Source organism: Chelonoidis abingdonii, chromosome 5 (assembly GCF_003597395.2).
Source record: "Chelonoidis abingdonii isolate Lonesome George chromosome 5, CheloAbing_2.0, whole genome shotgun sequence".
Lineage (NCBI taxonomy): Eukaryota > Metazoa > Chordata > Testudines > Testudinidae > Chelonoidis > Chelonoidis abingdonii.
Window position 1 is genome coordinate 98,684,429 of NC_133773.1, and position 16,613 is coordinate 98,701,041.

At 40.6% G+C, this 16,613-nt stretch overlaps 1 protein-coding gene across 5 annotated transcripts in view; it reads left to right on the plus strand.

Annotated features, from left to right (window-relative positions):
• ATP8A1 (ATPase phospholipid transporting 8A1) overlaps positions 1 to 16,613 on the plus strand; it is a 263,824-nt gene that overhangs the window by 128,767 nt on the left and 118,444 nt on the right. For all 5 annotated transcript variants that reach the window (XM_032784994.2, XM_032784992.2, XM_032784991.2 and 2 more), the window contains one exon: positions 11,746 to 11,885. In XM_032784994.2, coding sequence (XP_032640885.1) covers positions 11,746 to 11,885 — 140 coding nt within the window. The remainder of the gene's footprint in view (positions 1 to 11,745; positions 11,886 to 16,613) is intronic.

The window sequence follows — 16,613 nt, forward strand, 5'->3', positions numbered from 1 at the left end:
ACGATGGATGGGTAAGGAACAAAATTAAGGTTATTACAGTAAACTCAACTGCAAATGTTCTCTTTCATTTTTATATAACTTTAATAAAATTTGTTTCCAAGTTCTTTAACAAAATGCATAAGTTATTTAGATTTATTTTACTAAATGTTCATGCAACAAATAAGAACCAAATTAAATTATCTATATTTATAATTATCCGTGAGATTTTAATGGTCCTGCCCCCCGGGTGCTGTAACACTGAAAGTGAAGCATAAACAATCTATTGTTAGCTCCTTTTGCAGAACAGATTGCAGGATTTTCTGGTTGTATGGTAGATAATATAAATTAAGCTCTTGTTCCTGAGGAAGTCCAGAGCCCCTTTTCCCTGCTTTGGTCCCGAATCAGGTAAATGGCTCCAGGCTGCTCTTCCCCCATTCCGCAACTTCACCTTTAGGCCAAGGGGATGGGGTAGGGAAGGACTTCATTAGTACAGTTGCTGGCCTGATGGGGGGGCACTGTCACTCCAACTAGGTTTCTGCTGGTATTAACCACTCAAGCTGGGCCCTCCACATAGGATGCTCTTCTCCCTCCTCTCTCTGGGCAGTTCCTCCCAGTGAGGGGGAAAAGTAGTTCTGTATATCTTGGGTACTTGTATGACCCCCATTGCCACAGTAAGTGAGTGGCTCACAATCCTTAATAGCTTTAGCCTCACAATATCCCTGTGAGGCAAGGAAGTACTATTATCCCCATTTTACAGATAGAGAAGTGAGACAGAGAAGCTAAGTACTTTCCCTAGGGTTATACAGGAAGTCTGCAGCAGAAAAAGGACTTGAACCCCAGTCTTGCATGTCCTCTCTCATAGAATCATAGAATATTAGGGTTGGAAGAGACCTCAGGAGGTCATCTAGTCCAATCCCCTGCTCAAAGCAGGACCAGCACCAATTAAATCATCCCAGCCAAGGCTTTCTCAAGCTGGGCCTTAAAAACCTCTAAGCATGGAGATTCCACCACCTCCCTAGGTAACCCATTCCTGTGCTTCATCACCCTCCTAGTGAAATTAGTGTTTCCTAATATCCAACCTAGACCTCACCCACTGCAACTTGAGACCATTCCTTCTTGTTATGTCATCTGCCACCACTGAGAACAGCCTCCATCCTCTTTGGAACCCCCTTCAGGTAGTTGAAGGCTGCTATCAAATCCCCCTCACTCTTCTCTTCTGCAGACTAAATAACCCCAGTTCCCTCAGCCTCTCCTCGTAAGTCATGTGCCCCAGCCCCCCTAATCATTTTCATTGCCCTCCGCTGGACTCTCTCCAATTTGTCCACATCCTTCTGTAGTGGGGGGACCAAAACTGGACACAATACTCCAGGTGTGGCCTCACCAGTGCCGAATAGAGGGGAATAATCACTTCCCTCGATCTGCTGGCAATGCTCCTACTAATACAGCCCAATATGCTGTTGGCCTTCTTGGCAACAAGGGCACACTGCTGACTCATATCCAGCTTCTCATCCACTGTAATCCCCAGGTCCTTTTCTGCAGAACTGCTGCTTAGCCAGTCAGTCCCCAGCCTGTAGCAGTGCATGGGATTCTTCCTTCCTAAGTGCAGGACTCTGCACTTGTCCTTGTTGAACCTCATCAGATTTCTTTTGGCCCAATCCTCCAATTTGTCTAGGTCACTCTGGACCCTATCCCTACCCTCCAGCATATCTACCTCTCCCCCCAGCTTAGTGTCATCTGCAAACTTGCTGAGGGTGCAATTAATCCCATCATCCAGATCATTAATAAAGATGTTGAACAAAACCAGCCCAGGACTGACCCCTGGGGCACTCTGCTTGATACCGGCTGCCAACTAGACATCGAGCCGTTGATCACTACCTGTTGAGCCCGACAATCTAGCCAGCTTTCTATCCACCTTATAGTCCATTCATCCAATCCATACTTCTTTTAACTTGCTGGCAAGAATACTGTGGGAGACCGTATCAAAAGCTTTGCTAAAGTCAAGATATATCACATCCACTGCTTTCCCCATATCCACAGAGCCAGTTATCTCATCATAGAAGGCAATCAGGTTGGTCAGGCATGACTTGCCCTTGGTGAATCCATGTTGACTGTTCCTGATCACCTTCCTCTCCTCCAAGTGCTTCAAATGGATTCCTTGAGGACCTGCTCCATGATTTTTGCCAGGGACTGAAGTGAGGCTGACCTGTCTGTAGTTCCCCAGGTTCTCTTTTTCCCTTTTTAAAAATATGGGCACTATATATTGCCTTTTTCCAATCATCCGGGACCTCCCCGATCACCATGAATTTTCAAAGATAATGGCCAATGGCTCTGCAATCACATCAGCCAACTCCCTCAGCACCCTTGGATGCATTAGATCTGGACCCATGGACTTCTGCATGTCCAGCTTTTCTAAATAGTCCTTAACCTGTTCTTTCATCACTGAGGGCTGCTCACCTCCTCCCCGTACTGTGTTGCCCAGTGCAGCAGTTTGGGAGCTGACCTTGTCTGTGAAGACCGAGGCAAAAAAAGCATTGAGTAGTTTAGCTTTTTCCACATCATCTGTCACTATGTTGTCTACCTCATTCAATAAGGGTCCCACACTTTAGCTGACCACTTTTTTGTTGCCAACATACCTGTAAAAACCCTTCTTGTTATCCTTCACATACCTTGCTAGCTGCAACTCCAATTGGCCTTCCTGATTACACCCTTGCACGCTCTAGCAATATTTTTATACTTCTCCCTAGTCATGTGTCCAAATTTCCACTTCTTGTAAGCTTTGTTTTTGAGTTTAAGCTCACTGAAGATTTCACTGTTAAGCCAAGCTGGTCGCCTGCCGTATTTGCTACTCTTTCTGCACCTCGGGATGGTTTGTTCCTGCACCATCACTAAGGCTTCTTTAAAATACAACCAACTCTCCTGGACTCCTTGCCCCCTCATATTAGCTTCCCAGGGGATCTTGCCCATCAGTTCCCTAAGTGAGTCAAAGTCTGCTTTTCTGAAGTCTCTTGCTCTTTCTTTCCAGTCCACTTCCTCACTTTTACCCTTTCTTTCCCTCCTTTTCTCTGTGTGGAGTGCATGAGTGCAAGTTTTTAAAATCTGTGAGCACACTTAATCCTATTGAGCTGATAGGTTTTAAGACTGCCCTGAAATACTCATGCATTCTACATAGAAAAAAACAACTAGGATAACAGTGGTCCTTGCTCCCTGAAAGTTTCCCAGTCTTCCTCTCCATGACTCCTGAACCTTATAACACCTTGTAACATGCACATCCTGGTCAACATCCACTCTTTCAAAGACAAATCTCTAGTGTCCAGGAACTTACCAGTTTTCCTTATCTGCCTACCCCATTTATAGAGTAATTATCATAGTACATCTAAGCTCTGTGCAATAAACCATAGCACAAAACCTTATAAATAGAATTAAAGAACCAATAGAAACAAATACATGCAAGAAGCCCTTGATTTTTTTGTTTTGATTGTGTGTTCCCTGATGTCCAAGGGAATCCATTAGACCTTCCGTTGGCAGCAAGGACATTCTTAATCCTAAATTGAGGCACTTATCTTTAGTAAATAGGGAGTTATGACCTGGCCAAATCTTTTGAGACCTCTTACACCAGGAAGGCCTATTTCTATTCTATTATTTTAGAGACTTCTGCTCCTCTCTTTCCCCTGTTTGTATCATCAAGCAATTGATCCCTTTGGTTGCTGTGGTGGTTTCCTTTCACGATCATTGTATGATGGCCTAAGTGAGAGGGAAGGGGGAAAAAAAAAAGCTAGCCTCAGGTCTGTTCCATATGTTTGTTCTTCACATTATGATTTGCATCAGGAGTGTTTGGGTAGCTCTAAATAATCGTATATAGTGCCCACAGTATCATACTCAGAGTATCATACTAGGAAGGAAACCTAAAATAGGAATAGGCTATGGAAATAAACAAAAATTTGTCAGATAGCTGATAGTGCAGCAGCCTAATGCTCCTGATGAGTAAATCTTTGACTGCATGGATCTCAGTGTCTGGGCTGCTTAGAAACTTTAAAAAAAAATGTACTGGTCAGGACAGCTGAAATGTAACATTATGTGAAGGTCTGCCTTCCAAATCTAGGATACTGGTTTGAATCAAGGCTATCTAGGTAATGTTTATTCTCTGATAATCCACATGAAATGAATCCAGGGTCTCAATGCAGTTCTTAGTGGATAATTGTCCTCCTCCAGATCACCAGCAAAATTGACAATCTCAGCAGAGAGGTTGGGGATTGAGCTGACATGAAAACTGCACTTTTGTGCCTCCTCTAGACATAGGCCTGGTCTACACTGCTGCGGGGGGCGTTCGATGTAAGATACGCAACTTCAGCTACGGCAATAGCGTAGCTGAAGTTGATGTATCTTATTTCGACTTACCTCCTGTCCTCATGGCGTGGGATCAACAGCCGTGGCTCCCCCGTCGACTCCACTTCTGCCGCTTGCCCTGGTGGAGTTCTGGAGTCGACGGGAGCACATTCGGGGATTGATTGCTACCCGCCGATCCGGTGGGTAGTCTGAACATACCTATAGTGTACTTCTGTGTCCTTGTAGGGAAGTGTGCTCTTGCACCTCTCATGTCTTTTGTTCCAGACCAGTCAATCTGTGACCTTACAAGCATGGAATTCACTTGTTTAAAAAAAAGTGTTCTGCACTCTGTAATGCATTAAAGAAGAATTTAGTATTTATTATTGCACCAAATTTAAATACTGCCAATAACCTTACACCTTTTCTTTCATGTTTCCATTCATGTGACGATATAGTATGTCCTTGGCATTTGCTACACTTATTTGCTGCGTTGTTCAAAATGAAGTGGTTAGCATTGCTGGCATTTACATTTAGACATTTAAAAAAATTCCGTGTAAATACCCATTTAGGTGAATGGAAGAATTGTATAATTCTCTGTGGTCTTATTCTAATCTGTCAAGAAGGAAACTTAATAAGAGTCTCAATTTTTCATTAAGATTCTTTGCAATCAATATGCCAGTAAATTTATTTTAAAAAATTAAAGTTTAGATTCTGGAGAACAGCAAATTCCTAGGAAAATCCTAGCTCTGTAAATGTTCCGCTCTCGTTGTTTTTCCACTTCATCATCTGATTGGTGGATTGTGAAAAGATTTTTAGAAAGATTTTAATATCCAAGTTATTCAGTCCTTCCCACCTTTCTCTCTCCCATTCATCTTTCTGGATCGATCTCATGGGACTCTTCTTATGAGAAAAATTCAGTCCATTTCTCAGTGTAATCTTTCTGCTAAGTTGAACTGACAAGTAACAAAGCCCAGGTTCAATATCTAGCCTTTCCTCTTAACATTACAAAATAGAACTGGCTTGAGGCTCCTCCCAATAATATGGAAAAACTAAACACCATCCCTAGCACCTCTAAGAGGCAATACTTTCCCACTCACAAACACGGTCTGTATATAACAAAAGAAAACTTTTATTAAAAGGAAGAGGGAACTCAGCATTAATTTGGGAAAACACCACAACAATAATTCAAAAGTGTGCAAACCACAAGTAAATACCCACCCCACAGTGCAATGAGTAGTGTCCTTTGCCTCAGTTTCCCACCTGTGGTATGGAAGTCTGACAGACTAATGTCCCTTTAACACATCACTCCCCTTCATCTCTTCTGCATGCCATACATAGATGGTTGTCCAAAGTTAGCTAAGTCCCAGAATTCAGGGGTGTGTTCACATGGTTTCACTTCCTACCCAGAAAGAGGGAAGGAGTCATCGAGGAGTGCTGCTGCTCAGGGCTGCTGCAGCTGTTATCACTGCTTGCTGCCACCTTTGCCTCTACTCACTGCTGCTGCTTGCCGCTCCTGGAATGTCATGTTTTAAGGTTCCAGCACTTAGCCCAGTTCTTAGTGATTTCAGAGGGTAGCAGGGAACCTCACTGCTAGTGCAACCTCTCCATCATCTTTCCCACATCAATTCTAAGGCTCAGCCTGTAGACCTGCTCATCTGTGATTTCAACAATAGCAATGACTGAGCAGAAAAAAGGACTGTCTGATCAACTCTGCCTTTAAACACTGGAGAGGCAATGGCCAAATGGTATCTAGAACTCCTTAAACAGAATCCACACTACCAGATAGGAACACCTCTCCCCATCCCCTCTGCCTTTCACTTGGCTTTTCCAACACTCACCCCTGCTTAGCGAGCAGGGTTAAAGTTAGGGTGACCTTCTCAATTGGGGCATGCTAATTAGAGGTCTGCTGCCCTTTACTCATACAATAAGGAAAACAACATTTCATTTCCCCTGCATTCAATACTAAACTAAATTTTAACTCAAAATATCAAAAATTGATCACTTTGGCAAAACTGGTCTGTGACCTCCACAGAGTAGGTCATCATCATCATGTTCCCATTATGCCTCTGGCATTTAGGGCAGCGATGAAACTCCTCCACTCCTGTCTCTTTCTGGCAAGTCTTTCAATGGTTCCCCAGCTGTGCCCCAGGTTTTTCAGCTCAGCTTCCACAGCTTTTTGCCATGTTGCTTTCAGGCAGCCTCATTTTTGCTTGCCTACAGGTGTCCATCTTATTGCTACTCTGGTGATGGAATCAGTTTCCATCCGAAGCACATGGCCAATCCATCTCCAGTGTCTCCTGGCAATGATGGTGCTCATATCCTCTTGGCTGCACTGTGTCAATAGATCTTGGTTTTAGATTGTTCTGGGCCAGAAGATACGGAGGATTTTTCTGAGGCAGATTTTAAGGAATGTGTGTCTATGAAAATACAACCTGCTTCTGAGATCTTTTTCCCCAGTTCATCACTAGATGTCAGGGGAGAGCTCATTCAAACCCTTCTTACATCAGTCTAGGATGACCACACATAAGTTTCATAGAGCTATAGGACCTAAAGGGGCCACCAGACCATGTAGTATGACCTCTGTATACCGCATGCCATTATATTTCTCCCAAGTACCCCTATGTTAAGCCCAAAGACTTCAGTTAGACCAGCAGCTTATCCAAAACTCTTTGCTTTTGTAGTTTAGGATTGAGTTGTACATTAGCTCTGATCCTGCAAGCTCTTAAGTTTCATAGGATTTATCGAAGGTCTGCAAGATTAGAGTTCTACATCTTGGAGGATATATTGAATATTTGGATAACTGAGCTTTGGATATAAATGTCAGTTCACGTTTAAAGCTTGCATGTACTATTTGGGGGGTTGGCAAAAAGAGGGCTAGGGGCATTAGAGGAGTAATATGATCCTTTTTTCTGTTAGGAAAGGCCAGAAGAAACATAACTATTTTTTAAAATTTAAATGTATGCATTTTAACTTTTTAAAGCTCCTATGTTTTGGGTAGATTGGTATCTGCTCCTTTAGTTCCCTTTAGCTCCTTACTGACGAGTGAGGAGAAAAAGACCTTGTTACTGCTGATATTGAATAAGAAAACAAGTCAAGATGGGGACAAGAATCTGTCACATTTCTCCAGAGACCCATCACTCCTCAGTACAAGAAATCCAGGCCAGAATGGCTGTAGAAGATGATTGTTGGAATTATTTGAAATTATTAATATGGGAACCACCAAACACTAATTTAACCATAAATTCTTCATTAAATCCAAAGGCTTATGCAATTGCTCTATACACGCCAAAAAGCCGAAATAATAAGCAATTTGCTACATCCAAACAGTAACAAAATATTTATAAACATTTGACCAAGATACTTACAAATGGGCTAAATCCAGGGATGCTTAGACCGATATTGGTCAGCATTATTAATGAGCCCTTTAAGAGTTTACTTTTTATACCCTTTAACGAACAAGTGATGTCACTGACAGTTACTGACTTCAGCTAAAAAAACAATTTGAGACAGTTCGCCTTTATTTCCAGTCTTAATCCAGATAAGATGTATGACCTCCTTTCTTCCCAAGGCCTTTCTTCCTTATTTCTTCCCCTCCTTCCTGCTGACCAACAGCTTTTTCATTGCACCTGCGTTCACATAGGAAATAACACTGCTGTGTGAGGTAGAAAGGTCCATGTTGGCTCCTTTTGAGATTTTTTTTTTTGTCTTATTGAAAAACACCTGCAATCACCTCTGTCAGAGGCCTTCTTTTTAGAAACGTCCCCTTATTTCATTACTTATTCTTTGAAGCAGACAGCCACCCTACTTCATTCCTTTTGGCCTTATAATTCATTATTTTCAAGGCCTTCCTTCTACATGCCAGTCAGGGCCTTTCTTTACAACATATATATATTTCTTTAACCAAATTTAACCTAACTTTAATTCTGTACTTATCCTACAATGATGATGGGATTAAATCCACATCTGCTGCCAGCCAGGGAGGCAGCCCAAGTTCAGCCTGTGTCCTAAGTATCTGTACAAATGAGGCTCAGTCATCAGTCCTCTCTGTCCCACTTAGCATATCTGCTAACATCAATGATCCCCCACTCAGTAAGGAGCAGAAAGATATCTGTTCGCAGCACAGCTCCTTTCCTCCTTGTTGGGGAATAAAAAAGAAAACTGCCCTCAGAATAAGTCTCTCACCCATTTGCAAGAGGCTAAAGAGTGACTAATCTCAGGGAAAGTCCACTTTCCCTTTGCAGGGGGTGGAAGTTGAGCTCCTCCTGGACCCCTAGCAAGGGGAGGGATTAGAGATGATGGCTATGGAGAGAAAGGACTAGATGAGCTTGCTAAAGTAAAAAGGTCATGATCTGAAGGGAACTTTTTTCTTGCCTCCACCCCCAACACACAAAAGGAGGGCACTGGTTGTGCTGGGAATAGCTGTCCCTCTGCAAAGTGGGTCAGTGATGCATATGATGCAAGTGCCTCCATGACTGATGTCCACAACCACAACTGAGACTTCTAACAGATGCTCATAGACCAGTTTGAGGCAAAGATGAAAAACATTCTCTCCAAAGTAAATGTTCCAGGATCAAGATGACACTATCCTCTACAATATGTCATCCTTTTCTCAACTTCTTCCTCCAGTAGAAGAGGCGGGAAAAAGGCACCAGCCAGGAATCTGGGTAGGACCAATCAACTATTGTTATGATTATTATTATTTTGTTTATTTATTATTTATTTGCATTGCAGTATCACTAAGGGGTGCCAACCAAGGTTAGGACTCCTGTATGCTAGGTTTAATACAAATTCACTTTAAAGACAGTCCCTTCCCCAAAGACCTCACTGTTATGACAAGACACAACAGATGTGTGAAACAAATAGAGGGGGGGGGTTCATGAAGTAACTAAAACAAGCATATTATTATACATTGAGTGGAAGTCTTGTTCAAGTGATATAAACCATTCAGCTGAAGTGATATTCCTTTTGGATCTATTCATCCTACTGATCTATCAGAAGGAACACTGCAGCATACAGGGGATGCCTCTGATACAGAGGTTTCAAAAGTAGAAAACTCTGGTAGGGTCATGGTTACTTAGTCAATGTTGGAGGACACAAGCCTTTTCCATGGCTGTGTCTCTGGCCCCAAGGATCAGAATCTGATTACTGGGCATTTATTTTCTCAGCAAACGTGGGGAAGGTCTGCTAATGATCAGTAGCTCCTCATAATCATAAGGACAGAGTCTGCATACAAACTGGAAATAACATCAGCAGATCACTTTGTGCATTAAAAAATTCCCAAAATCCATAAAAAAGAGCAGAGATGTAAATTGCTATAGATCACCATCTTCATGTCCCAACACTAGAACCAGTTTGCGAACAAAAGATGTTCTCGGTAGCCTCTTTGAGCTCTTTAGGTCTCAAGAAGTCTGAAGGTGTTTGAGTGGTTCTAGATTTGAAACTCTAGGTGCAAAGATCATCTTCCAAATATGATACGAGTGTAAATGGATGCAGTTTCATCTTCCTGAGCATGCAGACAGAAAGTTCCAGTGTTTGCCAATCAGTAACAGCAGAGTGAAATTAAGAAGACTTGATTCAGTTTCAGTAATCCTGTTCAGAGCCTGTAGGTAGCAGTGAAATTGTTGAGTCCTGTCAGTGTCATTCTCCAAAAATCTAAACATCTTAAGATGGGAAATGAACAAAAAGGCACTCTAACAACCTTAACTATTCCCTTTAAAATCAGTTTAAGATAATCTGGTTCCATAGAAACTAAAATACCTTACTCACAATCTTAGGGGTTTTTGCATGGTGTCCTTCCAGTACAGAATTAAGTTTTCTGCTCAATAAGAAACTTTTAATTATGAAGCATAATGGGAAATAATGACCATTAATAATAATAAATTAATTTTTAAAATCTTCAAATGTAGCCTATATGCAAGAGTTTGCTCAGTTTTGACTTTATGGCAAGTTGGAAGAATCTGTGACAAGGCAGAGTTAAGATTGTTTGGATACCCTCATTGTGCATTTCCATATCTTAACATGTTTACATTTAACTTTAACCTTAACTCTGTATTTCCTGGGTTTTGAGATAATGACAACATTTCAGTAATGTATTTTACATTAAATACTAATACATTACTCTCAATATTAACTCCATTTTAAATTGTTTTTGTCTAGGAATATATATACACAGAAACACACACACTCATACAGAGAACAAAAATTACAGATAAAAAAAAAAATTTGCTCAAATTTTCTGCTTACCAGAGTTAGTGATGTTCTGGTTAATTGTGATTTTGTGAATGGAAAACACTTTTTTGGGTCCACATTGAATTTTTTTGTTTGTTTTTTAATTAGGATTTACATTTTAAAAATTTCTTATACACTCGTATACAGATTCCATTCTTCATATGAGCCCCAGTGCATGTGTGCAAGTCAGATAGTTGTGCATGTATGCTTATGCAAACGCATATTGTGTACATGTGCATTTTGTATATGCAGCTCATGCAAGTTGACATTGTGAAATATTTGAGCCTAATATTGTAGGTTTAAAAAAAAATCTGTAAATGTGACAAGAAAAAACAGTAACAGGTATTTTTTTTAATAAATCAGAAAATCAACTTTTCTTCACATAAGTTAAATTAAGTTTGATAAAATAATGCTTAACATTAATTTGTTTTTGAAAGTTTTATGTCCATAATTTACAGATTGTGAGCATGAGATCATTTGCAATTTATTATTCTGAAAATATTACTCCTTCATTTCATTGTCTACAGTGGGATATATTCATAACTTGAAAATGAAATAGTTAATTTTAAAAAAATAGTTCTGATTTTTTCTTGAAATAAGTATAATTATAAAATAAAGATTTATACTTTTTATCTAGAAATATCTATTTCTATTGCCTGCTAATGTAAAGTATTAATGTGGTGAAAGACAACTATGTTAACAAATGGAAGAGCAGTGTTTGGCAACCAAAAATCCCTGGGATGTCTTGGACAGAAAGAGGTGACAGTAAAAGGAAGCATGCTAGCTGCTTTATTCTTAGTATCTCTATCTATACAGAAATTTTTTGTACTATGACATTGATACCAACCTGTAGTATACATGTGCTGCACAAGTTTAATATAGGTGACACCACTATGACTTTACCAAGTAATAAGATAAGTTGAAGTAGTTCAAGATTGGTTTGCACTAGTGCAGTAGGTTAGCATCAGGGATTTGCTCCCATTTCACTATATTGATGTAGGCATGCTGGTACAAATATTCTCATTGTAGATAAACCCTTAATACTGTCTTGTATTCTTGAAGCAAGGTGCTTTTGTGACATGCAGCAGTGAGTTTTTCTTTTATCTGTTTATTCATAGTAAATTTAGCTTTTTAACTACATATTGTTAACACTACACAGAAATGAGTAATTTCTAATTATGGACTGCTATTCTTATTGTCTGTTTACTATTTTAGGTTTAAGAACTCTCTGTTTTGCTGTTACTGAGATATCAGAAAGCAAATATCAAGAGTGGCTAGATGTCTATCATCGAGCGTCAACATCTATACAAAACAGAGCACTGAAGCTTGAGGAGAGTTATGAACTAGTTGAAAAAGTAAGTGGAGATGTCTGGGTTTAGTTATGTTCTTGTCATTTAATACATGAAGTTTGAATCTTCATTTCGGGGTAAGACGTGGACCAATTAATTTTATTTGTATAGTATGTTTACTGTAGTCTTCAAAGTTTAATTCAGAACATCATCTAATAAAGTAAAGTTTAATTTTAAAGACTTTATACACTAAATGGCAACCAATTTAACAATAAAAAATATTATTTTTGAGCTGTACATTTTCAAAAATTTACAAAAGCAAATACTGTGATATATTTAATCATCTGTTCAATTTATAGCAGAGGTCAATATAATTGTGTTTTTATGAGTAATCATTATCTATCTTTTCTATACTCTCTCTGTAACATCAGGACATAGTATACCTTTCTGAAGTGATGTAGCACAGTGTATGGTCTTTCCTCAGCAGCCTGTAATTTGTCTTATGGGATCTATTAGTGCCATCGCATATTGTCTAACATGATACATATGTTTGGCGTGCCAGTTTCTAATTAGTTAGGCTAGCCTCTAGATTTTTATATGCTAATTAAAATCTACCAATGGTTTTCTCCCAGAGCCTGCAGAGTTAGTCAGCTGAGGCCTTAAGCATTCCTTTTGTGAGAGTCCCTCTAGAAGAAATTGGTAGAACTGGTCATGTTTCAAGGCCAAGGTTCTGACTAGAACCTGTAACAGCATTAGTTGGCTACGAAACCTTTTTAAAGGGTTGAGAGGAGAGGGGAAAAACAACTGCAGCTGATTGGGAGATGCCCACAGACACTACAGGAAGTTATAGTGCTCTTGAAAGTGGGGGAACGATGGGAAGACCTGTGGAGAAGGCCAAACTCCAGGCAAGAGGTGCTCAAGACTAAACACGCCCAGTTTTTTTAACCTTTTCTCGTAAACTTTTTATTGTTTTTGTTGCTTTCTTCTGGACTCTTTCCAGTTTGTCCATGTTTCTCTAAGTGTGGCCTCCAGAACTGAGCACAGTATTTCAGCTGAGACCTAAGTAGTGCTGAGCAGAGTGGGACAATTACCTCCCATATCTTAGATATGACATTCCTGTTAATACACATGTGATGGAGTGGACTAGGGCCAGAGGTTCTGCCACACCCATCCCAGGAAAGGAGGAGTGGAGAGGTCCTCCAAGCAGGCTAAAGTGTCTGCCTCCCCTGCAGCTAATCAGGGCCCAGGAGAGCCATATACAAGAAGCTGCAGAATGGAGCAGAAGTTAATAGCTGCTTGGAGCTGGAAAATAAAGGACTGCATACTTGGCTGGCTGAGGGAAATGCAGCACAACGGACAGCTAAGTGGGGGCAGGGACAGGGGGAGCAAGAGGTTCCTGGTTCGCTGTTAGAACTGAGCCAAAGACAGTTTGCTAGCAAGACCGGGGGAGCAGTGAAGGAGCTCCTGGCTGGCTACAGACACTGAGTAAAGACTGAGCCTGGGGAGGGCTGCAGGAAGATAGCTCTGGGGATACAGCCCCATACCTGGGCTGGACTGACTTAAAGACTGTGAACACACTCATCCAGAGTGGGCTCTCGCAAGAAGTGGCTGCTGACCCCATTACAATACCACAGAATATTAGCCATTTTTTGCAACTGCATCACTTTGTTGGCTCATATTTAATTTGTGATCCACTATAACCATTCGATCCTTTCCAGTAGTATTATCCGGCCAGTTATTCCCTATTTTGTATTTGTGCATGGGATTTTTCCATCCTAACTGTAGTACTTTATTGGATTTCATCTTGTTGATTTCAGACTAATTCTCCAATTTATCAAGGTCATTTTGAATTCTGATCTTGTCTTCCAAAGTGCTTGCAAACCCAGCTTGGTGTCATCCACAGAAGTTACAAGCACACTCTCTATTCCATTATCCAAGTCATTAGTGAAAATATTGAAAAGTACCAGACCCAGCACAGGCCCTTGGGGAACCGCACTGATACATCTTCATATTTTGAAATTGAACCAGTGATAACTCTTTAAATATGTTTTTTTTTCAGTCAGTTTTGCACCAACCTCAAAGTAATTTCACCTAAACCACATTTCCCTTGTTTACTTATCAGAATGTGGAACTGTGTCAAAAGCCTAACTAAAAATCAAGATATATCACATCTGCTGCTTCAAAACCATAAACCCATCTGCCAAAATCACAGATGTCTTATTTTGGCCTCAGTCTGGCATTATGTAAAGGGAGTATGTCCAGACCAGGCTTCTTTATTACCAAGGAGAATACCCATTGTCACCAGTTCTGCTTCAGGGTGAAACAGGACCTTTTGCCAATAACAAGCTCCCATTTCTTGGACAGGAATCAGGAATTACATTGTGTCCCCTCTGATTCCATAGGATCAGAAGATCTGACTGACCTGCAAATACACATGGCAAAGATATTGTCATTGTCAAAGCCATAACGAGGTCTTACAAGTTTGATTCAAACTTCCTAGTTCTGATGATAGCGCCACTTTCCAAATTACTGGAATTTTTTCTTAAATTCTTATTCCCAACTTTATCTCCTGAATTGTCTCAGGTTGACATGCTTGATGAGAGTGTTTCTCAGAAGTCTAGTGGGTTTTCTTTTAATTGGAAAGCAAGAGTTTTTGACCAAACAAAACCCTCTTGTGTTAAACCTTGCTATCTTTTACACTTTGAACATTCAGAGCCATGTTATGTGTTCATGCAGGCTGCATGGGTTGTGACTTCAACTTTCATCTTCACATGCTCAGAGCACCAAAGGAATATGGATTGTGAATTATGGTTGTGCTGTGAGTACCACAGGGAGGACATACCCTTTTAGCTGCCCCAGGGGTATTTCCTGTGGTGCACCTATCTCTTTTGATTTGGGGTTGGAGTCTTGTTTCTCAAAACTCTTGGAATCTCTGGTCTGACAAATGTCACAATATCATCTGTGCCATTTGTCACAGGGTAGCTGCACCTCTGACTTCATATCTTCTTTGCAGACACTCCACACAGGCTCATACCTTTTAAACATCCCGTTTCTCAGGGCAGGAACATACCTTCTTCCTTCAGGCTGGAGATTTAGGCTGCAATTCCATTGCAATTCACTGTGATTATCCCAGCAGATCTTACTTTAGCACCTGCATTTCTTCAGTCTTCCATTACTATGACAGGGTTAGGGTGAGGGTGAGGGTGATCAGACAGCTCTCACAGAGCACAGTATATTTAAGACAAAAATGTATCAATCAGTAAACAGAATACTCACATGCTAAGCGTACCAGGTATTACCTGTCATCCACATGGGATCCTGGTAGGTCCATACACAAGTTTGTCCATTTTTTATTTCAGAATCTTGTGACCCTCTGAGTCACTTCAAGCTGAGCTTTTATATAGTTTGGGGATTTTGTTTTCTGGCCCTCTTTAACCCAGTCAAAACCATTACACCATTACCCTGATATAACACAGCCCGATGAAACATGTATTCGGATATAATGTGGTAAAGCAGTGCTCCGGGGAGCGGGCCTGCACGCTCCGGTGGATTAAAGCAAGTTCGATATAATGCGGTTTCATCTATAACGCGGTAAGATTTTTTGGCTCCCGAGGACAGCGTTACCTCGGGGTAGAGGTGTATATGCTATTTCCCATTCGGAGGTGGTACTTCTCCAGTGCTGTTTCTGTCCAGGGATTTGCATTAATTACCCTCCAGTGATTTTAGTTCCTGCAGGAAGCTCTGTAACCCTCCTCCATGGAATACAGTTCCTAATTTACAAAGATAAATACGTCATTTATAGATAAAATAGTCTGAGGTTTTCATGCTTCCATGCTCTCAGATCTGCCACACCATATACCCAAGAGAATATTTGTCGCATCCATAACTATTGCCTGGACGTAGTGAGATACAGGCAAAATAGCCAGTCTTCTATGAACTAGTCCATATGGTATATTTGATCAGTCAGTGTCTTAAAATCACTATTTCTGGTGTCGCATCATCTCTATTGTCATGTTAAACAGACCAGCAGCTCCGTGCGTTTTCCCAAGTATCTTTTATAACCTTATTAAGACTTGCCAGGTGCTCATTCACCTGCATATATTAAAAGTTATTCAACTAGTCTGAAGGCTGCATCCATTTCAAGCCTTTTGTTTTCTTTGTACAGTTTTCAAAGCTGTTGCTTAAAGTTATATATGTATTTACTTAAAAATAATTGTTCCTCACTGAAGTCTGATGTGGGAAACTGAAATTGTGGTCACTTCCAATGTAATCTAGTGCTTATACCTGTTGAGGAAGTTCTGCAGTCCTTTTCACCTAGAATTTCTTCCTAAGGGCTTGTACTGATTGCTTCTCTCTCGCAAAAAAGACTATGCTGAGGGCACTCTAAGAAAAAGGAAGAAGAAAAAAAGGAGGGGTTACTTACTAGTTAGTGTTATTCTTTGAGTGTGTTTCCTCTGCATACTCACACTCCTCGCCTTCTTTCCCCGTTCCTTTGAAATTTCAGGAAGATCATTCTGAAGTTAGAAAAGGAGCTAAAGGGTGGTTTTATACACGCGGAATCCTCTCTGAGGGGGATGGAGGAGCAGCCCCAGCTATCAGTGCTCACTAGAAAAATTTGTTAGCTTGGCGCCAGAGGCATTATAACCCACAAGTGGGAATATGCAGAGGAACCATTTTCAGAAAACCAGGATTGCTAGTAAGTAATCCGTCCTTTTTAAAATAATGTTGTTATGATACACCAGTTGGCATGCTTCAGATGCTAAAAATATTTCCATGAATTGTTTTTGCTGAAAT